Source organism: Pelodiscus sinensis, chromosome 4, assembly GCF_049634645.1.
Source record: "Pelodiscus sinensis isolate JC-2024 chromosome 4, ASM4963464v1, whole genome shotgun sequence".
In the NCBI taxonomy this organism is placed as follows: Eukaryota; Metazoa; Chordata; order Testudines; family Trionychidae; genus Pelodiscus; species Pelodiscus sinensis.
In genome coordinates, this window is record NC_134714.1 from 88,689,980 (window position 1) to 88,715,925 (window position 25,946).

Sequence of the window (25,946 nt, forward strand, 5' to 3'; positions counted from 1 at the left end):
GTTCCAACTCTAGGACAATTACAATTAATATTAGTCACTCTGTGCTCTGACTACCAAGGATCATTGCACTCGCCATTCATTTGAATTTTAAATGGCAAATACAATCAAGACTGAGGCAGTAGCGATGGGGATTGACAGCATCCTGGTCAGCTGGCCATTTCTGCACTGGCCACAGGGGATGGGCTCTGTGGCACGCCATGGGATAACGGTCCCCGAGAGGCTCTCTAGTCATCAAATGTCAATGGCCAGAACAGTGTTTCCTGGCCACCCCACTCTCCCCGTGCAGCCAGCGCTGTGCGCTAACGGGGCCGAGGGAACAGGATGCATCACACGCCGCTGGCATGAGCGCTCGCTGGCTGTGTCCGCGGTGCCCAAGCACCGAGCGAGACGCTCCCCGCTCGGCCAGCGCGACTCGCCGGCCAGCAAGGCGCAGGGAGGGAAGGGGGCTCGGGCGGAAGCATCCAGGCCTCTCGAGGCAGGGGAAGGGAAGCGCGCGGCCCGCCCGCGAGCACACCGGGAGCACAGACCCCTAAGACCCAGCCCTGGGCTCGAACCACGAACCCAGGCAGAGCAGTGAATGTGGCCGGGCGGCGGCCCTCAGGCAACACAGCAGGGCGGGGCTGGTGCAGAGAGAGGGAGCCGCTCTCGCCAGCGTCAGCAGCACAGGGACGCTCCCCCTTTGTCCGCCCCCTCGAGCCTGCGCACTAGAAGCACCTCGGCGCTGACTCCTCCGGCTCGCCGTTCCTTCCCAGCATGCCGTGCGGTGCACGGGCCCCGGGCCCTCGGGGAGATTCGTCGCGCTATGGAGGCGGCTGCCAGCGCTTCGGATTTGTTCGACGCTATCGTGATGGCGGAGGACAGGTGGGGCCGGCAGAGAAGAGCCCTGCCCGGGTGTCCCTCTTGGGGCTTCGCCCGGTGTCTCCCCTGCTGGGGGGGGGGAGTAGGGGACGAGCAGCCTTTCCTGCCCAGGAGGGGAACGAACTTATTTCGCTGTGGCTACAGGCGGGGCGCTCTACCACCCCCGCCCCTCTTTGCCGGGCGCGAGCCCGTGCGCGTGACAAGGCCGCAGTACGTTGCGCCCCAGCGTGACGGGAAACTGCCATCAGGTGGCCGGAAGTTCCTTCTGTGGCCTTATGGGAACGTTCTGCCCCGTAGTCTGGGCCCTTGGGGGCCGCCTCCTTCGCTCAGCTCCGGCGGCGGGTGAACAGCAGGCCAGGAACGGCTGCTCCTTGCAGATTTCCCAGCGCGCGCCGCGCCGGGAAGGTGCTGCAAGAAAGACGCTGGGCTGGCTGGGCTGCCCTCTCGCGTGCGAGCTGAAGGGGGGAAACGGCAGGGGGAAATGCTAAAAACTCAACTGCAGTAAAAGTTGTCTCGTCCTCTCCTACCTTCAGGGCCGGACCGAGCCAGTCTGGCGCCCCGGGCAGACAGTTTAATCGCGCCCCAGGGCGCGCGGAGCTGGCGACAACATGCTTTTCAGCCAGAGCTGAATAATCGAATATAATGTTTTTCATCTTTAAATTGTGTGATTTTTTTTTATGATCCAGTAAATGAAATTAGCTCACCCGTGTCTCTCTAATACTAGCAGAAATTAGCTCACCCGTGTCTCTCTAATGTAGCAGATAGTGATGTGTTACTCCACTTTGTCTCATGAGTAGGCAGTCTGAAATTACTTAAATTACTTTGAAATCTGTTAGCATTGTAAAGGCAATATTTTAGTAAAAGTAATAAAATATTCAGTATTTTTGTGGCCTAGTATTTCTGTATTATGCCTTAGGTGATATTTAATTAGGATTAATTTTTATATTTATTTCTCCCTTTACAGATTTCATGGGGAAGGATATCAAGAAGGTTATGTTGAAGGAAGTCATGTTGGTGTTATTGAGGGAAGAAGATATGGAGCTCTACATGGTGCCAGGATTGGGTCTGAGGTAAATGCTGAAACTTTTTAAGAATCAATGTGTTGCTGAGATTAGATGGTGTTGTACTGAAGTAGTGTCTGAGCAGAGTATGATGGGTTATGTATAGGGATGTGAATGAGTAGTTGACTACTTGATCGCTCACCCCCACCCTGTTGCTGCTCTGCACTCTTAAAGGAACAGAGGAGCTGGCACGCAAAGACACTGGCTCAGTCTCTGGTCCCCTGCCAGGTCTCAGGACAAACACCTCTCCTCCCCTCCCCTCCCCCCTCCCCCCTCCCCCCGTTGCTACTCTGCATTCTGAAAGGGACAGAGCAGCCATCCTGCGGGGTTCAGCACAAGTCCTTCTTCCTTCTCCCCAATACCACTCTGCATTCTTAAAGGGACAGAGCAGCTGGTCTACAGGTCTCAGTACAAGCTCCCTTCAAGCTCCCCACTGCCACTTTGCATTCTGAAAGGGACAGAGAAGTGGCAGCCCATCCTGCGGGTCTCTCTCCGCACATGTTGTCCCCCATTGCTGCTAAAAGTGAGAGACCCCCCCCCCAGGATGGGCTGCCGCTTCTCTGTCCCTTTAAGAATTCAGATAGGCAGCAGAGGGGAGGTAGCGTAGGGGCTTGTTCTGAGACCCCCCCCCCACGGGACCAGCCGCTGCTGCTCTGTCCCTTTCAGAATGCATAGTGGCAGCAGGGAGGGAGGGGGGTTGTCCTGAGATCTGGTGGGGGACCAGAGACTGAGCCAGTGTCTTTGCGCACCAGCTCCACTCTGTCCCTTTTAAGAGTGCAGAGCGGCAATGATGGAACTGGGAGGTCTTGTGCTGAGACCCAGAAATGAGTACTGTACCTGCCGTTCTTAATGACTAGTTGAGTAGTTGATGGAAATTCCATCAACTATTCAACTAGCAAATTAATCTCTATTTAACATCCCAAGTAATAAAACAATAAATGGTCTGGTAGCACTTTATAGAATAACAAAACATGTAGATGGTATCATGAGCTTTCATGAGTACAGTCCACTTTTTCAGATGGGCATCATAGTTTATGCATCTTAATAGAGAACAGAAGAGAAACCCACTCCAGTGCATCCCAGGCTCTAGGTTCCCAACTGAATGTCTTAAGTTGACAGGGTTGTTCAGATGTTTTGGTTTTTGTTACTCACTTTTATTACACTTCTTACTGTAATGCTAACTTCACTGGACTACCCTACAGCCTACCTTGTCTCGGTATCTTAAGGTCCCAATCTGCTTGCACCCCAGTTTTCAGCTTTCTCCCTGTGACTTTGTCAAGTGTAGTATGTTTATAGTAATTAAAGGTGAACTATGTATTTTCCCCAGTTTCATAATTAAAAGAAAGCCTTAACCATTTTTGTTCAAATTCACTTTCAGGAATTAATTCAGCTCCAAAGATCAGGGTTTCAGAAAACGGAGTGACAGAAAACTGGCCATTAGAAAGAAGACTGTTGTGTAACTGAAAATGGCAGCCATCTCTTTCAATACAATAAACAATTAACTAGGCTAAGAATCTGATCTTTCAGTGTTGGCTGCAGAACTTTCTGATTTCATGTTATTGGTCTGCCTTAGAGGGCCGTTGAAGACTGAAAAGGACTAGCAAAGGAGTGATAGTCAAGACAATTGTGTCCATACGAAACCTTTCAGAATTTGCTCCCTTATTTCAAAAAATGGTAGGTAAAGATTAGGGATGTTAACTGGTTTCCCAGTACTTGGGGAGCAGCCCCCGGCCAGCCTTGGGTGGAAGACTGCTCCAGGCCTACGTGGGACTGCCTCTTCTAGTCGTGCGTGGGGCTGCTGACTCTGCCTGCCCCCTCCGGGGGTGGAAGAAGCCAGACTAAAGCAGCCCACCCGCCCCCATCTAACCAGTTTACTGGTTAAACTAAACATTTAACCAGTTAACTAATTAAACAGGATTTTACATCCATAGTACAGATATCCTGCCAAATTGCTTTCTTGGATGTATTTATAGGGAATAACATTTTCAAACTCCTGTGTGGCTTAGTCACTTAGGAGCTTAAGTCTCATTGAAAGCCGGTTGGACCTACGCTCCTTTTTTCCCCTACCCATCATACAGCTGGATTTGTGATTATGAAGCAGAAGTGTAGTGATCGAGGCACAAACGTTTAAGGGATCAAAGCAGATGACTTGTGGTGGGATATTTTGCAAAACTGTACTTTATATCACAACTTAAATTGAAGAGGTTCCGCACACTCTGATATTTTAGAAATAGCATAACAAAATGTTTTGATTTTCCTTTGCCACCTCTCCCCAGGATTTCCTTTTAGTAAATGAAGAATCTGGTGAGGTCTATGATTTGACTCTTAATGATGAGCTAGAATGTATTTTTTTTAACTTACTGTTTATATTACAGCTAAAAATGACATTTTAAATTAAATTCTTATAAATTCACAGATTGGATACTATTTTGGATTTGCATTGACATGGCAGCATCTGCTTCACAGATCTGAAGAAGAAAAGCCCAGGTATGATTTTAAAAAAATAGTATGATGTGTTGTTAATATTGCCCTCAATTTCATAGTTTCTTGTCTCTAAGAAGAAATTTTTATAGAAATTTTATAATTTTTATAAGGTCTCTGGTAATGCCTGTTATGTATTTAAAAATGTACAAGAGGGACAATTGGTAGGTTTTTTTTCCCCTTTGCTTTGAAAGACTCAAACTGGTCAAATACACTGTCATGAGTTCTATTTAATTTTATTTCAAAAGAACTCCTCCTGTAATACATGCAAGAATGCCCTCTTAGCAGCTATGATGCAGAGAAAATTATACATTGTTACAATTGTAGATATTTTTTCAGTGAAACTACTAGTTGAACGTGTACTGAGTTCTCACTGCTAAAGATTGGCGGTCAGAATCTATGCAGCATCTCTGAGGTCTGTTTCCTTCAGACATGGTGTACTCCATATGCTAAGGCTGTGATGGGATCTGAATAGGATGTCTTTTTTTCCCTGCTGCATCATGCTTGCACTGGGGAATTCTCTGCCTAGTTGTGGGACTATATGCAACTGCCATGAACTGTGTGGGGTAGGGCAGTAAAATCCTGGTTAATAAGGTAGTTGGTTAAACCTTAGTTTAACCAATTCAGTGGGATCCTGCATCCCCCTCCCCCATAGGGCTCGAGGCAGCAGGAGCCAGCAGCCTCACCCATAGGGGGTGTCTTCTGCTCTTCCCTTCCCCCCCTGGTGTGCAAGGCTCCCAGCTGCTGCTGCCAGCTCCCATGGGTGGGAAGGCTAGCAGCAGGAGCCATGTCCACAGGGAAGGGGCTTGCTTCTGCTCCCTGCTGCCGCACGCAAGAGGCTCCCAACTGCCACTGCCAGCACCTATGCACGGGGCAGTCAGCTCCTGTCTCTGGCCTCCTCCTGTGTGCAGGGCATTTGACTCCCAACCCTCGGGAGGGGCTGTTCCTGGGTACTGGTTAACTGGTACCCAATAAGCATCACCTAGGAAATCAGGGGTGGGGAACCTTTTTCGGATCAGGGGCCACACACACGTGACAACTGAGGAGAAAGAAACTCCCCACATTCCTCTTTCCCATGAGAGCCTGGGGAGGAGAGGGGACAGCCTCATAGATTTTATGTGCTGCAGTCCTGTGGTGAAGCAGCAAGAGGGCTGGAGCACCAGTGTAGTCTCCCCAATGCCAGTGGGACTCTCAAAGCCTCAGGAGCCGGATCCAGGAAGCCTGGGGCCACATCCGGCCCCCAGGCCTGAGGTTCACCACCCCTGTAGTCAAGTTACCTGTTCACATCAGTGTGAGGCCACAGGAGAGTGGTAGAATTCCTTTGTGCCTGCTTCCTCTATTTGCTTGCTCTGCAGCATTAAGTTCAGTGGCAGGAGGCATGCAGAGCTGCAATCTTGATTCTAAGGAAAGGAGTCTGTTTCTTCTTCCCTCCCTCCCCAAGGATTTCTTTTTAGTAAATGACAAATCTGGTGAGGTCCATGGTTTGAATCTATTAATCGTGCCATCCTTTACCCTGAGTGGATTAGGTTCCATGCATCCAGGTATATTTAGCTAGCAGTCTTAGATAATTCAGGTCCTTTTTACATGACAGGACTGACTGGTTTGCTAGATACTTTAAAATTTCCATTTATATAGCATCTTTCATTCCAAGTCTTCTAGACTATATATAATTTTATTCATATAATACTTGTCTAACAAAGTATTACAGATATTGTGCAATATAACAACTAAAATTAAATACTATAAATATACAAGATATAAACAAAACCTATATAAAATCATAAATTAAAATCTACGTTGCTTGAAAAGCTTTCTGAAAGGTAAAGGTATTTAAACTTGCTTTTAAAATAAGCCACTTCTGTTGTCGTCTTGTCATAAAGCATGTGTGATGGGAAGGAATATTCCAAAATACAGACAAGTTTCATATTCCAGAAAACCTGTGCTTCATACCAAAGAAAGTGGGTGTAAAAGGATATTTAGGAATCCCTCAATGAAGACCTGCGGGCTCTATCTACTTTTAAAATGCTAGCGTAGACATTCATTACAGTGACTGGAAAGGCATTCTCCATCTCACTTGGAGAGGCAGGAGCTAAGTAGATAGAACAATTATTTTAATATAGCATTGTGATTAGGAATGTAAGTGAGTAGTCAAATACTCGACTACCTGATAAAGCTAAGCTTATGGGGTAGTCGATTCTAGAACTCGACTACTTGCTCCCCCCCTTGTTGCCTCTGTGTGAGAAGCAGCAAGGTGGTGGGGAAGAAGCCAGTACTGGGGGAAGCCAGCTTAAAAGCTGGTTCCCCCCAGCCTCAACTCTGTGGTGCTGCCTTCCCCCTCAACTCCCCATCAGAGGTGGGAGGGGAGTAGGGGAAATCTGTTGCGAAGCAGCACCTGTCTGCAGCCAGCCCCGGCTGCTGCAGATGGGGGCTGCTGATGGAGCAGCCTCTATTTGTGGTGGCCAGCCTGGGCTGCCGCGAACGGGGGCTTCTGGACCTGGCGTGAGCCGGGACTGAGCAGTCTTGTCTTGTGTTGGTCCAGGACCGCTGCACCTCTGCATTTTAAATGTAGTAAGAGCCTGGCTCTTAAAATGCAGAGCTGTAGCAGTCCTGGAGCCTGACTCTGGGAGCTACCCTCATTGCAGCTCTGCAGATTCGTCCCCCTTATCAGTTAATTGTGTAGTTGATATAAATTGTAACAACTACATGATTAGCCAAATAACCGCCCTTTAACTTTTTTAATAGTCTATGTCTCTCAGGTATTTGGATTTTTCACAACCCTGACAGATGTAGCTGCACTGTTGTAAGTTTTTGGAGTAGACCAGCTCTTAGAGAGAATTTTAAATTCAGTTCACATTCACCTAATCAGCTAAGAAAGCAAATACAACAGGAATATGGATTTTCCACTGTCCATTTAGCTCATTAAGCTGTAAACATTCAGCATTTATTCAAATACTATGTATAATTCTTGATCTGGGCTGACTTTAAATGAGGTACCAGCTGTAATTCATAACTGATTTTTATTTAAGTGTTTGTGAGGGGAATAATTTATATAGAAATACAGATCTTATATAGACCTTAAAAATGTAATGTTTATGAAGAGGACGCTCACTTGAAACTTCTCTGTCAAGATGAAGATTCCAGAAAATAGTTGTTTGAACTATATACCAATTTCAGAAGAGGAAAGTATTATAATTGTCTTCTTGAAGAATGCAGGTGTTGAAAGTGATCAGACGTTCATACTTATATGTAATTTTGCTAAATGTTTGTTAAACTGGCTGTTTTCAAGGGTGCTGTTTTTACAGAATTTTTATATTGAACTTTTTGTAAACTGGTGACATAATGTCATCTGAAGATCTAGCTCTCAGAAGACCATGCTAGATTCCTCAAAAGTGAAAAGTGGTCCCATGTATTTGAATTGCTTGTTTGTTTGTGGGAGGATGCTGAGAATGGTCACAGACATAGCCTCTCTGTATAATGCAAAACATATACTCTTTTTTAAATTGCTGGTTTGAGTGGGAGTTTCCCAAAGTGATGCTTGCTAAGGGTGACCTGATTGGACTAAGTTTCGTGGTTCTAAGTTAAATCTTGCACCTGATTTATCTCAACACATTGGAGGAAGGCATTGCAAGGCAGAACAAAGCAAACTTTCCTAACCAATAAAATCAAATGGAAGTCTCCAGAAACTTTCAGGTCAACAAACCATCTGTGGAAAAGCTGACCTTCCAGAATATCCCAGACTGATCATCTCGGGGAGATGAGGTCACAACATTAATTACCAGGCTGCTCCAGTCTTTGGTCTTTTGCAGCACTGGAAGAAGACTCTGTAGAGAAGTGGTCTCCAATTTTTTTTATGTCCAAGATCACTTTCTGAATTTAAGGGCAATCCAAGGTCTACCCAACCCTTACCTAAACCCTGCACCACTCACTCCATCTCCTGTCTCTCAGTCACTCATTCCCTCCCACTTTCACTCACTTTCACCAGGATGGGGCAGGAGGCTGGGGTTCAAGAGAGGGTGCCAACTCGGGGCTGGATCAGAGAGATTTGCAGTGTGGGATGGTGTACTGGGCTGAGACTGGGGCAGCTAGTTGAGGTGTGGAGAGTGATGGGTGAAAGCTGTAGGAGAGAGTTTGGGTATAGGAGGAAGCTGCAGGCTGGGGCAGAGTATTGGGGTGCAGGAGAGGATGCTGACTCAAAGAGGGGGGTCAAGGCTAGGGCAACAGATTTAGGGTTAGGGGGGTATATGAGATGCTGGCTTTGAGAGGGAGTTCAGGGCAGGGACTTGGGGTGCAAAAGGGAATATGAGATGCTGGCTCTGGGAGGGGACCCAGGATGAGGCAAAGGGTTAGGGTGCTGGCTTTGGGAGGGGGCTCAGGGCTGAGGCTTTGGTTGCAGGTAGCAGTATGAGGCGCTGGCTATAGGAGAGGGCAGGGTGTTGGTGTGCATATTTTCTGTGGGCAGCTCCCCATTGGTGGTGCAGTGAAGCTGAGGCAGGCTCCCTGTCTGCTCCAGGCCCACTCTGCTCCCAGAAAGGGCTAACGTGGGGTAAGGGGGCACGAGCATATAGCTATGTCTAGACTACAGGGTGGTTTTTTTGTGTGTCCTTTTTTCGAAAAAACGTCACCTGCGTCTAAACTGCCACTATGTTCTTTCAAAATTAAATTGAAAGAACATGATGGCTTTTTTGATAGCAGTAAACTTCATTTTATGATGAAGAATGCCTTTTTTTGAAAATTCTTTTGAAAAAAGGCGTTCTTGACTGCAAACAGGGCTTTTTCAGAAGAGAGCATTCAGATTGTCTAGACAGCCACAACTTTTTTGAAAAAGCAATCTGCTTTTTCAAAAGAGAGCACCCAGGCAATCTCTTTTGAAAGAAACATGTAGTCTAGATGTACTGTAAGTGTGCTGCCATTTTCAGCTGGCATTGCACCCTCAGATCTCTGTTGGCCACAGTTCCCTGTTCACCAACCTCACTAATCGCATTGGCTGGGCTTAGAGGCAGGAATAGCACGCCAAGACTCCTCTGCCGGGGCCAAGCTGAATGTTTCTGGGAATGGGCTGGCGGTATAGGGCCAGAGCAGGCAGGTAGCCTGCTGATTGTGATCAACTGGAAGATTCTCCAGGATCAACCAGTGAGTCACTGCTCTAGTATGAACCCTCATTAAAGAGTGTTTTCTGTCTAAAGTCCTGAGAGACTTGAGGGTGTCATCTATAATTTTTAGTAAATAAGAGTTGTTAAACTTCTGCCAAACAAAAGTATTCTGTTAAGTCTGTATTATTAGATTCTTGGTGGGGGAAATGAAGGTGAAGAGAGGAGGTAAGAGATACCACATAAAAATTGAAACTTGAGAAGGAAACTTTATAAGTTGCTCTGAGGTCCAGACATTAAATGATGGATAGGTTTTAGTTTTTAGTATTAATGAAATTAAATAATTACAGTGATTTTATGTGTAATTTGTTTTCTTGACTTGATAGTGTAGTTCAGTACTAATAGCTTAACTTTCGTGAGTATTTTAATACAGTTTAAGAGAAGATACTGACCTGGATACAGTGCAGTCTACCTCTAAAACCTTGGCCAGTTTCCCCTAATTAGTTCTGCACAGATGTCTAATTGCAGCTGTCTTTATTCACTTGATGCACACAGTGCATGTTAGTCTAAAGTGAATGCCACAATTATATAGCTCTTTGAGTATTTTGGAATTTGCTCTCAGTAATAACTATAACTATAGATTCCCATTTTCTTTTTAAATGTGATCTGTAGTTGACCGGAATTATTTTCTCAAGCCAGTGAGATGTAAGGGCATCAGTACTATTTCCAGAAGTAGTACCAGAGTGCTTGCAATTTCTGCTTGCCCTATCTGGAGAATGGCTTAATTACTTCAATTTTTTCCTTACTGCAACATAAGTATGTCTTGCAGAATCTTCTTGATGCCAAGAATTTGATTTTCTTAGTGCGTGCCCTGCCAAGTGGACTCTTATTTCTGCTGAATAGAAACACTAAAAGAAAATCTGTATTTTCTTTTTTTTGCAGTAAAAAAATAAAGGCTCTGGAATCATTGATAGGACTGATTCAGAAATACCCTTATGAAGACCCCACGTACGACAAACTTCATGAAGATCTGGAAAAAATCAGAGGAAAATTTAAACAGGTGTAGTATTTAGTTGTCATTTTAGCACAGAAGTAGTACAGTTTCTGAAAATACTGCAGTCTAAAATGACAGTAATATAAAGCTACATTTATATAGTTCTGAGTAATTATTTAGTAATCTTTCTAAGCTACTTGTATCCAGTTACAATTGTAATGTTTGTTCTACGCAGAGGTAAAATAAGGTGCAGTTCTCCAGTCCATGGCAAATGCAATAAACTTCATTCTAAAAGAAAAAAAGGCTAAAAATCCATATAATTCTGATTTGAGAGACTGCAATGGAAGGGAGAGGAGAAAAGAGAAGAAATGGGAAGGGTATCTTGTTACAAATTTACCTGAAATTAATATACACTTTAAAACACCTATGTGTTCTTTTTTTAGGTTTGCTCATTGCTAAATATTCAATCTGATTTTAAAATCAGTACTGAAAGATCTGCACTTACTTTTTGAGTATAACAGATGAAGATAAACATATATGAACAAGGAAGAAGCTTTAAGGAACGGATATCGAGAGAAGTGATTAACTATAAGAAATAATAAAGGCAGATAAAGTCAGAGTATAAACAGGTTTTTATTTTCCATAAGAGAGGGTAGAAGAGTAATGCAGTAGTGGAAAGGTATCCCTTTAATGTTTGCTGTGTCCCAATCTTACACGATCATTGTAACACAAGTGCATGTCCTGTTGAAAACAAAAATGAAAAATCTCCACATTCATGGAACACTTAATTCTATATTCATCATCTGTTTTTAATTTCAATGGGGAAAATAAATTGCTTCTGTAATGTTTTGTTTTATGATGCTCCCATGTTTATTATCTAAAGGATACATATTTCAAAACATTTATTGATCACTATGAATTACACATTTTGGGTAAATGTGCACAAAAAAGATAAGTTATTTTCCTTACCCGGAGGCACTTACAATAAAGAGCTATCTTATTTTTGATGGTGAAAAGGTGAAGCAGAGGTGGGATAAAAGAGGAGGTGTATTAAACATGATTCTCAAAGCAGCTACAGCTCAAAACATAGACTATTGATACTTTGTTGTTGATTTTTCTGTATTATTTTCATGAGCTGTGACCACTGATATCTGATCCAGTGCAGAAAAAATACATTTGCACCTGAAAAAAGATTGAGATATACCAGTACAACTTAAAATAACTAATTAATGGTGAGGAGTGTGAGGTAATGTCTTTTACAGATCACTTCACCTACTTTGTCTCTGTCACATCAGGGAACAAAATGGCTACAAAAATACTGCAATATTTAAGTGATAAATTGTTTCCAAGATGGGAAATTTAAGTTTTCAATTTCATTCAGAAAATGGATGCTGTTGGAATATGTAAGTGAATATTCAACTATGTTAGTTTAAAATAAACGCATTATTTTGTTAAAAAGATTTTCTGTATTTGGTGCTAGATACATGTGTAATTTTTCACAAATAGAATTTAATGGCATTTCTAGATGACATTTCACTACAATGTAGTGTATGTATATCTGTGGAGCTGCTTCATTTATGTGTCCGGGAATAACATTCCCATATATATGAGATGAATTTGGATATATTGGATTTTAGAATGAGAATATATATATATATATATATATATATATATATATATATATATATATAATATAGTATGATGAATTTTGATTTTAGAATATCTATATCTATAAAATATCTATCTATAGATTTGATTTTGATCTATCAAAATTCATCATACTACTCAAAGTAGAGGGGTACAGCATTCCTTTTAAAATGTGTCTTCATCCTGCTTTCATATTTGAGATATGAAATGGGGATATTGCATTACCATTTTAGAAGATAAATTCTAAACTGGGATATATGCCAAATCTTTAAATTTTTGTTTGACATATATGCCAATGAACAGAGGTTAATTTTAATAGCCATGATGTTTTGACTTTTTTAATATCTGTTTACATGGTAAAGCATTTCAACACATCAGATATACAGAGTAATTTAGAGCCACCTACTGGAAGATGATATTATATCAACTCAAATATAAGATCTCTAAAAAGCAAAAATTGCAAGCAGTTACAAATATATCTTCTTACTGCTAAAATTGAGATGATCGAAAATGTATACACAACTAATTTTTAAATATGTTTATTATGGTGTAAAAATTTACATTCTTTTGAAATAAAGTATTAAGTTTATACTGCTATAGTTTGTATTGATTTTAATTAAGCCATAAAGAAAACAGAAAACATTCTAAAACAGAGAATTATAATGCATCGGAAAGAATTGTATGTCTAAGAATCCTGTTTATGAATATAAGTAAATGTATAAAAACAAAGTTTCTTCAGATAAATAGAAAACATAAGGGTTGTTAATCTTCAGTTACATTCAGTCAATATCAGTAAAAGTGGTTTCCACATTGAACACGTGCAGTAATAACATTAGTAAAAGTGTTTTTCATGGGAATTTTGAGGGTTTCCCTGCAGTAACTTTCACTGACAAATTTTAGAAGCAAAATAACATCCTAGAATGGTTTGTGCCAAAAAAGAGTGTGATGATGTGACTATTCCACACAGGCTCTGAATGGGTAAAAATAGTTGATTTACCCTGTGACAGGCTGCTGGAGGAGAGCCAGGGTTTGATAAAGACTAGCAGATGATAAAGCCCAGATGGGCAGAAGAAGGTTAATGTTGTATAAAGCCAGCAAGGAGAGAGCAGGAGAGTGTGATAGGAAGGAATTCTGCAGTCATTCCCTAGAGAAGGGGGTAGTTGGTAAGAGACAGGCTACACCTAGACTGCAGAGTCTACACAGCACCAAATTTCAAAAAAACCTGTTCTTTCGACACATACCTTATGTCTCATTGAACATTCTGTTGAAGCAAACGCCTCACTCAGTTTACGCGGCTAAACAGACAGTTTTATTGGCCAATAAAAGCAAAGTGAGCCAAACGTGGTCCCAGCAAAGCTGGGTCCAGTAAGGCTGCTTAATACAATTAATTCTAGTATTTTATACCCTTAACCAAACAAGTCTGACGTCAGGGCAAGAAATCAAAGAGAACTTTAAAGAGGAATTATTATTAGCATAGAAAGAAACAGGTTAAAAGGGAGTTCGAGCTTCAGCTCAAAATAGTTTATTAACACATTTTAACAGCGCATCCTTTTGGTCTCTCCCCACCTCGGTGAAGGCTAGTTCACTCCCTCGTGCAGACACAAAAAACTAAAATGGCTTTTTATTATACAAAATGGCTTTTAGCTAAATATAAAATAGCTTTTACAATTCCTTGGACGTGGCATTACTTTTCTGGGATACCAAGGAGGAGGAGTTTGAGTTTGGGACAAAGTATAACTTGACTCCAGAAAAATGGAGAGAGACCAAGATGCTAGAAGCAAAAGAAAGGAAGTCAGACTAGTTGAGAGCAAATCCCTTGATAAGCCACAAGGAGGTGTGTCAGTTATGAGTAGTAAACCGTGTGACAAGCAATTTGAGGGCATCCCTCCATTATTTAGTTTCTAACTGAGCCCTTTGGCAGTCACCCCGAGCCGTCACCTGTAAACTCATGAAAAATGCTTAATTTTAATTTTCTATTTATTCAAATTTAATATATATTAGAAACAAAATAAATTAGCAGAAATTAACGATTAAAGAAAATATCACTCAAAACCGGAAAATGAATCTAAACTTTATACATACTTGAATGAGACCTGCAACATCAGTAAGTATATACCATTTTAAACTACAATTGTGCACCAGTTTTCTTTGATATCAAATTAAAGGGTTTGTTACATGTTGACTTCACCAAGGATGAAATGATGCAAACCATTTGCTGCCTGTGACTAATTTTGACTACTGTAAAATGTGGTTGATTGCAATCTCTGTATTATGTTCACCATGAAAATTCCAGAAACCAGTGAGGGGTTTTTTTTGGTGGTATGAAGAAAAAAAATGAAAGTCAACTCACTGTTCCTGTGCAACTTGGTATTGGCAGAGATAAATAGCAGGAGATACTGGACATCTGCGATGGATGTTCTCAAGATTTGGCTTACTATTGGCTCTTTACCTTGGATCTACAAAGGAGATTTTGGTTAGAAAATCACAGGAACCATACTGAGATCCACAAAGCCTTAGTGAAGCATCTAGAATACCTCTATAGCAAATGGAGTAGATAGGTACCTTAGGCCTTATTTTTATTAACTGCTGTAGCATCAATCCACCATGTGATCCACTGGCATTTGATTTATCATGTCTGCTTAAATGTGATAATCAATCTCCGAGCACTCTACCATTAACTCTGGTAGCTCATCAGAACGAGAAGAGAAGCTGGAGTCGATGGAAGAGACGCCTTCACCGACCTTACTGCACGGAAGACACTGCAGTAAGTATGTCAACTTCAGCTTGCATAGATGAAGTTGGGTAGGTTACACTTAACCTCCCTGGTTGATCTAGACAAAGCTTTAGAATGAAATCCACAAAGCCTGCATCTCAGGTGGGGAGCTACCAAAGCTAGCCAATAGAAGATATTGCTAAGAAGAGTACTAAACTCTTCCCCTCCCTATCTGGCACCTAAGTCCAGGCTGCTTGTGATTCAAAAATCAATGGAAGATGGACAATAACCACCTCTGTTATTTTTGGGGCCCAATCAGCTGCCACCACATTCTACACTAAATAGCCAGGGAGAAAGGAGGCACTCCCTTGAAACCTTTTGCATGGGTAGGCTACCCACTTGAGATGTGGGAGACCCTCATAGTTGAAGTCCCTGTTATGTCTGATGAACAGATCTGGACAGGGATAGGCCACCTCTGTGGTAAGTGCACTAACTGCTAGGATATGGAGTCATTCTCCATCTTTGGTGCTTAGCTGTCCAAACTGTGCTGCACCGGCCTATGGCAGCGATTTAAAGGACCCAAAACTCATGTTCCCTTTGCTCCCCCACTCCTGCCATTGGCAAGGTTGCAAGGGGACAAAGGATACATTTTGCCACTGGGTTTCCTTATTAGCAGAATTCAGAGGAAGGGTGAGACTCAAGAATCCTGGGTTCCAATCCATGTTCTGAGAGGAATGTACTTGAATAGTTATATTACAAAACTCCTGTCCCCTCTGGCCTGTCTTTGATCTGCTCTTTCAAACACATACCGCCACCACTTCCTCGCTTCCTATTTAAGCTCCCTTCCTCATTCACTTTAACATGCTCCAATCCTCCCTGAACTTGGCTTCATGTCCCAAACTCTCCCAACATTCCTCAGAAGCCCAGCTTCTCAACCTTTGCATTCCAGTCAAGCTGCTTCCTGCTTACTGTTGCTAGGGCACCACAGAAGTAGTTGTAGTCTGGCTGGTCCAGATCCAATCAATCTTATCTGAGACAAGTTAACAACTCTTGGCATTATCATGCTAACTTACTTTGGGTCTACAAGTAAATTTTAGAATGCCAGTTCAATCATGCCACATTCTATTTTGAAATTAAATTCCTACTACCAGTTGGACCTCCCTGCTCTGGAACCCTTGAGACCTGACTGGTCCTGGGTGAAAGTTTTTGCCAGACCAAGGGAGGTCATTTCTAGTTCCCCTGATACCATCCCCCTGATCCCTGGCCTGGCTGCCGGTTGGAGCCTACTGCTGGCCCCACTGCTCTGCCACTCTACCGGGCTTCCCAGCTCTGCTGGGCAGCTCTGCTGGGCAGCCCTGCTGCGATGCATTGGACTCTTGGCCTTGCTGGCATCTCACTGCAGGCAACCCTTTGCCTTGTATGGCCAGCTGCCAGCCTTCCACCAGGTCTCTCTAGTCCTGGAACATCCACGGTCAATATTGCTGAGCCAAAGAGTCCTGGTTTAGAGAAGTTCAACCTGTAGTGAGTAAAAACTCAAGAGACAGTAAATTGTAAGAAAATCCATGGAACTTGTGCAAAAGAAACTTGGGCTACTAACATTACTAGCTCTTTGGAATTACTTCATTTTATTAGAGGAAGAAAATGAAGACTTCTGGTTTAAGATACTCTTTTGGTGGTATTTTTAGTGAATAAACATTGGGAATCTCTTGTTTTGGAAGGTCTAGAAAAATAATTTAATTACTATATTTCTAGATACATTGGACACGTATATTAGGTCTCATACAATACAATTACTGAACTTTCTTTCTATAGAGAGTAGATTAAGACTGTGATACTTTAGAATTCTCATTCTAAAACACCAAAATATTTTTTTAGAGACTTACAGTGTATTTGTACTTATCTACAGTTCAGCTGTAAATAGAGAGATTCCACTTTTGGAACAAGAGGAGATATGTCAGCCACAAATTCACTCACAGCCTGATGTTCCAAAGTGCTTGGGGGACTTCAGAGGAGGGGATCTTATACCTAAAAAAAAAAATTAGATGAATCTGAATTTGCAAGGTTTTTTTAAATTTTAGATGTATAAATTCTACTGTGTCAATGCCGTTTTTTCTGTGGCTGCATCTAAATTAAATGTCAAATGTGTACATCTGAATTTGCCAAGTCAAATGTGGAATTTTACTTTCTATTGTGTGGTATAAGGTAAACTTTAATAATGATCAGATTCCACACTCAGGCATATCAATAAAAGAGTACAGTATTAAATTCAATTTATATTTATAAAAGATGAGCAACTAATGCCAGGATCTAATATTGACCTTGTGACACAAAAAATAATTAAATCTACATCTTTTATTACATGAAGTACTTAAAATTATGATTTAATAAGTAGTTATTTTTCCCAGTCCTTTCCCAAAATATAATGCAGTACTGTAGTACATGGATTCTAGATGCCCTGTTCAAATTTTTGATTAGCTTTAATTCTTGCATACTGAAGTACACTTAAAAGGGAATGGTGGAGATTTGAACGAATAGCATTTTCTCAAGATGAAAATAGTTATCAGCACTGTGTTGGGACTCATCATTGTGACTACTACCAAAATAATTTCCACCGTGATTATATTCCTAATCGTTGGTGTAATGCTGATATTTGTTCTATAAATGCTATTTAAAATATTTGGCACATACGAATTGCCATACTGGATTAGACTAGTTCATCTAATCTATATACCGTCTCTGAGGCTACATTGAGACTGCAGGCTTCTTTCAGAAGAAGCATTTCTTGAAGAGATCTTCTGAAAAAACTTCTTCTGAAAGAGAGCGTCCATACTGCCAAAATGCATTGAAAAAGCGATCTGCTGTTTTGAAAGATAGCATCCAAACTGAATGGATGTTATCTCGCATTTAAGCTGTGATTACTATGGGCGGAGTGGCCACCAGGGCACCTGTGCTTTTTCTTCTTTCGAAAGAACTCCCTTGTCCCTGTCTACACATGCCTTTTTCTGAAAGAGTTCTTTTGAGAAAAGACTTCTTCCTAGTAGTAAGAAGTTTACCAATGTCGGAAGAAAACCCCTGTTCTTTCAATATTTTTTTTTCAAAAGAACGTGATTGCAGTGTGGACGTAAGTGAAGTTTTTTGGAAAAACGGTCTTTTTCCGAAAAGAACTCTGTAGTGTAGACGTAACCTTATAGTGACCAGTTCTGGGCATTCCAGCTGAAAGTGTAAGAACCTTGGAGTAGGCAGATGTGAAGTAATCTGCTCCCAACATTCAATTGCGTACTTATCTCTAATAGCTTCAGAGGGGTAGTCTGTAACAGGAAAAACTTAAAAAACAACAAATAGACTAGTAGCACCTTAAAGACTAACAAAACATGTAGATGGTATCATGCGCTACATGTTTTGTTAGTCTTTAAAGGTGCTACTAGTCTGTTGTTTTTAAAGTTTTTTTTTTTTTTTTTTTTTAAATCTCTAAGGCTACGTCTACACTGGCGCGTTCTCACGCAAAAAATCTTTTGCGGAAGAGTTCTTCTGCAAAAACTCTTCCAGAAGAGAGCGTCTACACTGGCTTGTGCTTTTGCACAAGAGCATCCATTCCAGTGTAGACGCTGTCTTGCGCAAGCAAGCTCTGATAGCCATTTTAACCATAGGGCTTTCTTGCGCAAGAAATTCATGTTGCCTGTCTACACTGGCCTCTTGCGCAAGAACAGTTGTGCAAAAGGGCTTATTCCTGAGCGGGAGCATCAGAGTTCTGGTGCAAGAAGCCCTGATTTTATACATTAGAACGTCAGTTTACTTGCGCAAGAACACGCGGCCAGTGTAGACAGGCAGCAAGTTTTTGCGCAAGAGCAGCTGCTTTTGCACGAGATGGTGCCAGTGCAGACACAGCCTAATAGTTAGAGATTGGTTTAAGCCCTGTAGCATGATGTTCAGTCACTTGATGCATAGCACTCTATACAACAGTGTTGGAAGGGGAAAGCACCTCTGAGCTATAACTAAAAAGGTGAGAAGGTAAGACAGGGATTTTGGAAGTTTTTCATTTAACAAATAGTACTTTGTATTCTCAGATGAAATGTGTGAAAGGTGAAAATTAGGCCATAATTATATACTGATTCTAAAACTGCATGGTACAAAGTTTGTTTTAAAATGGTCTGGGGCAATCATGTATGCATGTAATTAACAAATATGGATGCTAGTATTTTGTACACACATTTTGGCATCTCAGAATTAAGTTGACGACTTCTAGGTACTTCATAGAAGCAGCATGTAGCTTTTGTCTTGAAAAGGTAGAAAGCAGCACTTCATCTATAGAGAATTTGCTCTGCAACTAAGACAGTGGCTTACTATACAGTTTGACACTAGAGATAATCGAAGTGACAATTATTGTTTGGAACATAATCTAAAATTAGATTGCACATGTTTAGCCAAATGTTTAGGTAGAAAAAGATTAAATCATGCCAATACATGCTCCCCATCTAGACTTTGTCCCAAACAGGATCGATACCAGCCTGTTTTACTGCTTTATTTAAATACTATATATAACAAAAAATTAATCTTCAGAATCCCAAAGAATAATCAACATTGCATAGAATCTTTCTTGAATGTAGAACTGTGAGTCAGCAGCCCTTTTATTTTTTTATTTATTTATTTTTTTTAGTTGAAGCTATTGTTCCAGCAGCAAGCTTTACTGCTATTGTCCAGTGTTTGTCCAGCTCACGTTTACTGGACTGTGGGAACGGATTAGGGTTTCATGGCTTTTTTTTCCCCTTCTTGCATAAACTCTTGATCAAAGACATTCCTTGGATGACAAAACACTGTATACTGTGTCACACAGTCCTGACCAGACTGCACGAACGGTAGTTTAAAAACACATGCCTACATTGTTCTCTTCTAACTGGCATTTTTTACAATATATGTGCGGACACACTCAATTTTTTGAGACCCATTTTACCTGCTTTAAATCCCCTCCTTAACTCCTCCCACCCACAACTCATTCATGGTAAACAGCTGCCAGTTTTTTAAAAACTTTTTAAAAAATGGAAAACTGGATTCTTCACTGACCAAATGCAAATAACAGATCTATGTGAATAGATAATGGCTCCACTTTTTAAATAGTTTGAAGTTACATCTGCTGAGTATTTGCTACCTGCAGGAAACCTCCAGTGTGATGTGGTCTGTGAGACTTCCAGTTTGGTCAAGCTCATCATGAACCCTGTATTGTCTTGGCACATTATTTCTGGTATACCTATGTAGGACAGATATAAATTGAAGTGCTGGGACAGAATCTCAGTAGTTACATGTAATGGACATACAGGGTGGCCGACGGAATTGCTGGGCCCCTGGACAAGGCGAGGGGGCAGGTCTGTGTTCTCGGAAAGGAAGGGGTGGTACTGGACGCTAATCTGCCCCCACCAGGTCTTCAGCTCCACCACAGTGCTCCAGTGGCGATTGAAAGGGCCTGCATCAAGGAAGGTTTAGAAAAACTCCTGTCAGGGAGGTTAAACCCTGGAATAAATTGCCTAGGGAGGTTGTAGAATGTCCATCACTGGAGATATTTAAGAGCAGGTTGGATAGACATCTATCAGGAATGGTCTTGATGGTGCTTGGTCTTGCCGCGAGGGCAGGGGACTGGGCTGGATGATCTCTTGAGGTCCCTTCCAGTTCTAGTATTCTATGATTATACATCTATAAATTGTTGGTCACTCCAATTGGTGAAGGCCTGTTGAATGGGAGTTCGTTGGGGCTCCCTGGGATGCATAGGTACCTACAAGTGGGAAGCCCCCAAATACAGCTCATTGTTTATGCCAAGCTGGACTGAGGTGCAGGGAAAATTTTCTCTCTCAGAAAATTTTCTCCCAGTTCCTTTTACTGAACTGGAGACAAGTCATTTCCCGGGTTCTTCGGACTCGTGGAGGACAGACAGAAATAGTGTAGTCAGGATCACTGCAGCGGAAGCACAGCTGGTGCCCAAAGAATTGTTCTTTTTTTTAAGTAGCCATATGTCAATGAGCCAGATACGGCTATATTGATTCAATAAGAGGAACGTATGTCAAGGAATCAGTATGTGGAAAAGGAGGTTTCAGGGCCCCACTTCATTCCCAGATCAATTAAAGTGTCTGTGGGTGTGTCTGTGTGGACCACTTCATCTTTGATCTCTTCCCACACATCCCACCAGAATTGATACTGCTGTGCTGCCTCATTCCACCTTGTGTTCACAGTGAGATGGCAGAAACATGCTGCATAGGAAGCAACAATCCCCAGCCCCTACAGTTTCCTTAGTGTGGCCTCAGCCAGACATGAATGATGTGAGTCTTCAGAGATTGCAGACACAGGCTGGAGGAAGGCATTCTAATTTGACACCACCGAGGGGTTACCCACCAGCAAGGGGGAGGCCAGCCCAATGCCTGCCCTGTCAGCTAGTTAATTATTAAGTCTGTATTGGCTGGGTCAGAGGCATAGGCCTGGGGATGCAATAAGAACTGAAACTGGCATTGGTTCCTGTAGCCCCAGAATTACTATAGACTCATTGAATTGTTTTGGAAGAGGTATCACCAGTGTTCCCTCTAAGCAGGGCCAGATTAAGCAGGGGGCTAGCCGGGCAGCTGGCCGGGGTGCCTCATGGCAGCTGTAAGGGGTGCTGCGTGCCTAACTGCGCAGCACCCCTTAGAGCTGCAATGAGGTGCCACACAATCCTGGGGCACAGGAATGGCTTGAGCTAGCCCTGCCTCTAAGCTCCGCAGTAGCACAGCTTCACAGGTGATTAATCAGCCAGTCAGCTGGGTGCATGGAGCCCTGAGCCTCTGGCTGGTCCAGGCTGATTAATCACCTGTGAAGCTGTGCTGCCTTGCAGCTTAGAGGTCTTTCTTCAGAACAGGCTGCACCCAAAATGCAGTGTTGGCTTACTTGTTTCCTCAACAGCTGGCTCTTTGAGGTCTGCTCCATAACTTGGGGGATGGGCAGCTCATTCAGGTGAGTCCAGTGCCTCTGGAGGCAGTGGTTGGCCTGATGGGTCCATTCCTCTTACACTGTGCCTACTCTCTTCACCATAGCTGTGTCTAGACTGGCCAGTTTTTCCAGAAAATCAGTCGCTTTTCCAGAAAAACTTGCCAGCTGTCTACATTGGCCGCTTGAATTTCCGCAAAAGCACTGACTTCCTACTGTAAGAAATCAGTGCTTCTTGCGGAAATACTATGCTGCTCCCGTTCAGGCAAAAGTCCTTTTGCGCAAAACTTTTGCGCAAAAGGGCCAGTGTAGACAGCTCAGATTTGTTTTTCTCAAAATAGCCCCGATCGCCATTTTTGCGATCGGGGCTTTTTTGTGGAAAAGCGTGTCTAGATTGGCACGGACGCTTTTCCGCAAAAAGTGCTTTTTTCCAAAAATGCTTTTAACAGAAAACTTTTCCGTTAAAAGCATTTCTGGAAAATCATGCCAGTCTAGACGTAGCCCATTAGTATATGGTCTGTACAAATTGTCAGGACTGGGACATAGATGACCAGATGTAGTGGTCAGTGTAAAGTCCCTAAGCCAGTCAGAATGCAGAACCAGAAGGTCAAGAGCTGAGGTCAGGAACCAAGTCAGATACCAGGAATCAGGCCAGGTCAAGAAGCCAGGAAGTCAGGGTTAGGTGATAAGCAAGAGATCAGAAACCATGAGCCTAATCCTAAGAACTAGATCAGAAACAGGAGACAAGAGCAAGATGCATCGGATAAGCAGTCCCAAACATGGTGAGTCCAGTTTTAGGGACATCATGATCCTGCTTCTAACTTGAGGAGGAGCACTGTCAGGAATACTGGTGTTCTACCAATCAGGATTCCAGGATGGAGTCTCCTATGTGAACGTGTCTTCAAGGAGTCCCAGTTCTAGCTCATGCCAGCAAGGAGATTTGGATATGCGAAACTGGATATGAGACTTTCAGGTCATGGCAGTGGGCCCTGATCTTGCTCTTATTCAACTCAGTGAAAACTCTCATTGAGTTTGACAGTCAAAGATCCTCACCCAGTAATTCCTGCATCAAACCTATTTGTTTTTTAATCCTTTAATATGTTACATTGACTTTGGATAGCACTACTTTTTTTTTTATCAAAATGTCATTGGTAACTAGGTCAAATGCTTTACAACAAGGGTCAATAACCTTTCAGAGGTGGAGTGCCGAGATTTGACTTATTCCGAGTGCCAGTGGTACTTTTAAAATTCAATACTAGTTCTACTTACAGCAGCTTCATTAATAAATAAATTAAGATGCAGATCTTACCTTTTAGTGCAGGGATCATCAACCTTTCAGAAGCGGTGTACCGAGATTTAACTTATTCACAGATCTGTGGGCAGACTGGGTATGGTGACCTTATTTTCTGAACCAGCTGCAACTAGAGAGACTGATTTAATTTAAATTATGAAACAGATTATGTGTTTTAACTTTCTCATGTTAGTTTATCAAACTTCATTTAAAATAAAATAAAAGATGTCCAACACTAACAATTTCTATTTTTTTTATTTATGGCAGGGGTGGGGAACCTTTTTTGGGTCAGGCAGTTACTGACCCACAGAAATATCAGTTGGGGATCACACAAGTGAGAAACAAAAAACCTTCTCCAACCCCCACCCTCATCGATGTGGCTCCCAACTGACACACCACACTCCTCTGGTGTTCCTGCTCCATGGGGAAGGGGAAGGGACAGGCAGGACTGCGGTTCGGGGCTTCCCATAGCCTAGATTTGCTTTTCTGAAGAATGTTATGGACCCCCTTAGGTTCTAAGGTGAGGACAAAAATAAGGGGTTCAGTGTGTGGGATAGGGCTGGAGGGGTGCAGGATCTGGGCAGGAAGTGTGATGTAGGAGGGGGGTAACAGTGCGGGGTCTGGGTGGGTGGTAGGGCGTTTTCATGTTGCGTGGTAGGCAGGCACAATGCAGAGGTGGCAGCGAGGGAGGCTGCAGTGCAGGGTCTCCAGCTTGCGCGGCAGCCACCGGCACAGGGGAGAGCCAAGTAGGGGTCGCCCAGCACCTTGCCTGGTCCCTCGGGGCTGCCGGCGGGCCAGGTCAGCAGGTGCAGTGCCTTCTAGTGCAGGCTGAGTGCCAAGCTCTTGGCCAGCTCCCACAGCCCTTCGGGCCATAGGCGAACCAGCTGGCTGGCAGCAGCAGTAAAGGCCTCCAGGGCCTCAGCCATGTGGCCGGTGCGGGCCAGTCTGTCCCCCTAGCACAGGCAGAGGCTGTGTTCAGGCTGTGACAGCTTGACCAGCTGCGAACCGTTTTGGCTCCATGATGCCTGCTCCACTTGCCAGCAACTCCAAGGTGCAAAGATCCCCCGGACAGCAGTGGCCTAAAAGAGGCAGCACTGCTGGACATGGGGTCCCGCAAAGCAGAAGCAGTCCCGTGTGGGGAGGGAGGAGGCTGTGCAGAGTGCAGTGGTGGAGCAGGAGGTGGCAGAGACTCGCCCACAGCAATGCACATCGCAGCCAGCTCAGGGGTACCTCCAAGCAGAGCTACTGTGCACACAGCCTAACCTGCTGCTAGGGTAGGGAAAGGGCGCCAGCAGGTTAGGCTTCACGTGCTGCTTAAAATCAGCTCGTATGCCGCTCATGGCATGCATGCCGGGGGTTGCCGACCCCTGCTTTACAAGAATCTACATAAATTTTGTCAACAGAAACACCTGTGTCAACCAGAGTTGTGATCTAATTTTTAAAAAATCACATGTCTGACAAGACCTACTTTCCCATAAGCCAGTGACTGGCAATAATTTGAATCTTACTTTTTAAGTAGTAAGAATGCAAGTAGTATAAATTAAATTAGGATAAAAGAAATCCTGTGAAAAAATAGGAGTAACGTTAGTTCGAACCAAGGGGTTTGATTCGAACTAACACGTCCCGGAGCGCACTTCGTGGTTCAAATCAGCTGGCGAGTGGAATAGCACATGAGTGAGATTATGCTGATGAAGTGGGGGATATTTAAATCCCCGCTTCATTAGCAACTTCGGTCGGCTACATTTGCATCCCTAGCTCGAACTAGGGAGCAAGTATAGAGGTACCCTGAAGGAATCATAAGTGCTATTTGTGGTAGCAGTTTGGGTGATGAGGATGCCTGTGCATTAAGTAACTCTAGTAAGACCACATCATTTTGCAATAAACTATCAGGTTATGACAACTTTCATATAAGTTTTGGTGGTGGTAAGTACATGAAAACTGTAGTACTCTGTGAAGTTCAATTGGCAGGTGTTACACTGGCCACATGCCAGTTGCCAAGGAAATGTATGAGTCAAATTCTAGAAGTTTTTATGATGGGGTAGGTGGGAAATAGATGTCTGCTTTTAGTCCAGATTCTTTGTTTGACTGCAGTAGCTGGTGAGAAATAATGTCCCCAATTTTCAAAACAGAGATTTGGGATTAAACATGGCCATTTATAATTCAACCTAATTTTAGTTTGGTATTCATATCTATGAAAAATGCACTGGATATGCATACATATACACCCGCTTCATTTGCTAAATGATCCAGCTTGTATCTACCATTGTTACTCTTTTAAGCTTAATTCAAATCTTCTTTTCCTATTTTTGTACATTGCCCTTTGCTAGTGTTAAGCTCTGTAAACAAAAAAAATTGTTTACCTTAATCCTTTATTTGAGCTAACAATGGTAATACACAATGGATGCAGGTGAGAAATAAGAATCTAACACGCCTGTCTTTGAAATACACTAGTCATTATCTAACGGGGATATTTCTGTTACTCTGATAAACTTAAAAGCTAGAAATAATTTTGTAGCATCAAAAGCCTAAATTATTTTACCTAGTAAAATCTACCAAATAGCATTGTCATCAGCTGCTTAGTTGAGACAGAGGCATAAAAGAAAATCTTTACCAAAACTAAACAAACTTTGACATTTAATATATACATCTCTATGAATTTGTGCTGACTGACCCATTGCCAAAATACCTGTTACTTCCTAGAGATGTTGAAGAATGAATTATTTAAACTGCAAACTTTAAAGCATGGAGTGTGGCCAGAAGAAAATGCCACATGGTTTGCTCACTGCAACAGGATCCAGTTGGTTAAAAACTGTGGTGTGCTGTTAAACTGCAAATTTACATTCACAAAGCTAATAAAAAACACAGCACACAGGCA

At 42.7% G+C, this 25,946-nt stretch overlaps 1 protein-coding gene across 1 annotated transcript; it reads left to right on the forward strand.

Annotated features, from left to right (window-relative positions):
• The first annotated feature begins 551 nt into the window (after window positions 1–551).
• Window positions 552–12,725, forward strand: LTO1 (LTO1 maturation factor of ABCE1). Its single transcript, XM_006111468.4, has 5 exons — window positions 552–861; window positions 1,823–1,928; window positions 4,336–4,406; window positions 10,430–10,547; window positions 10,925–12,725. Exons 1-5 carry the CDS (start codon window positions 578–580, stop codon window positions 10,991–10,993), a joined length of 648 nt encoding a protein of 215 aa, XP_006111530.1. The 5' UTR covers window positions 552–577; the 3' UTR covers window positions 10,994–12,725.
• Window positions 12,726–25,946: the final 13,221 nt, after the last annotated feature.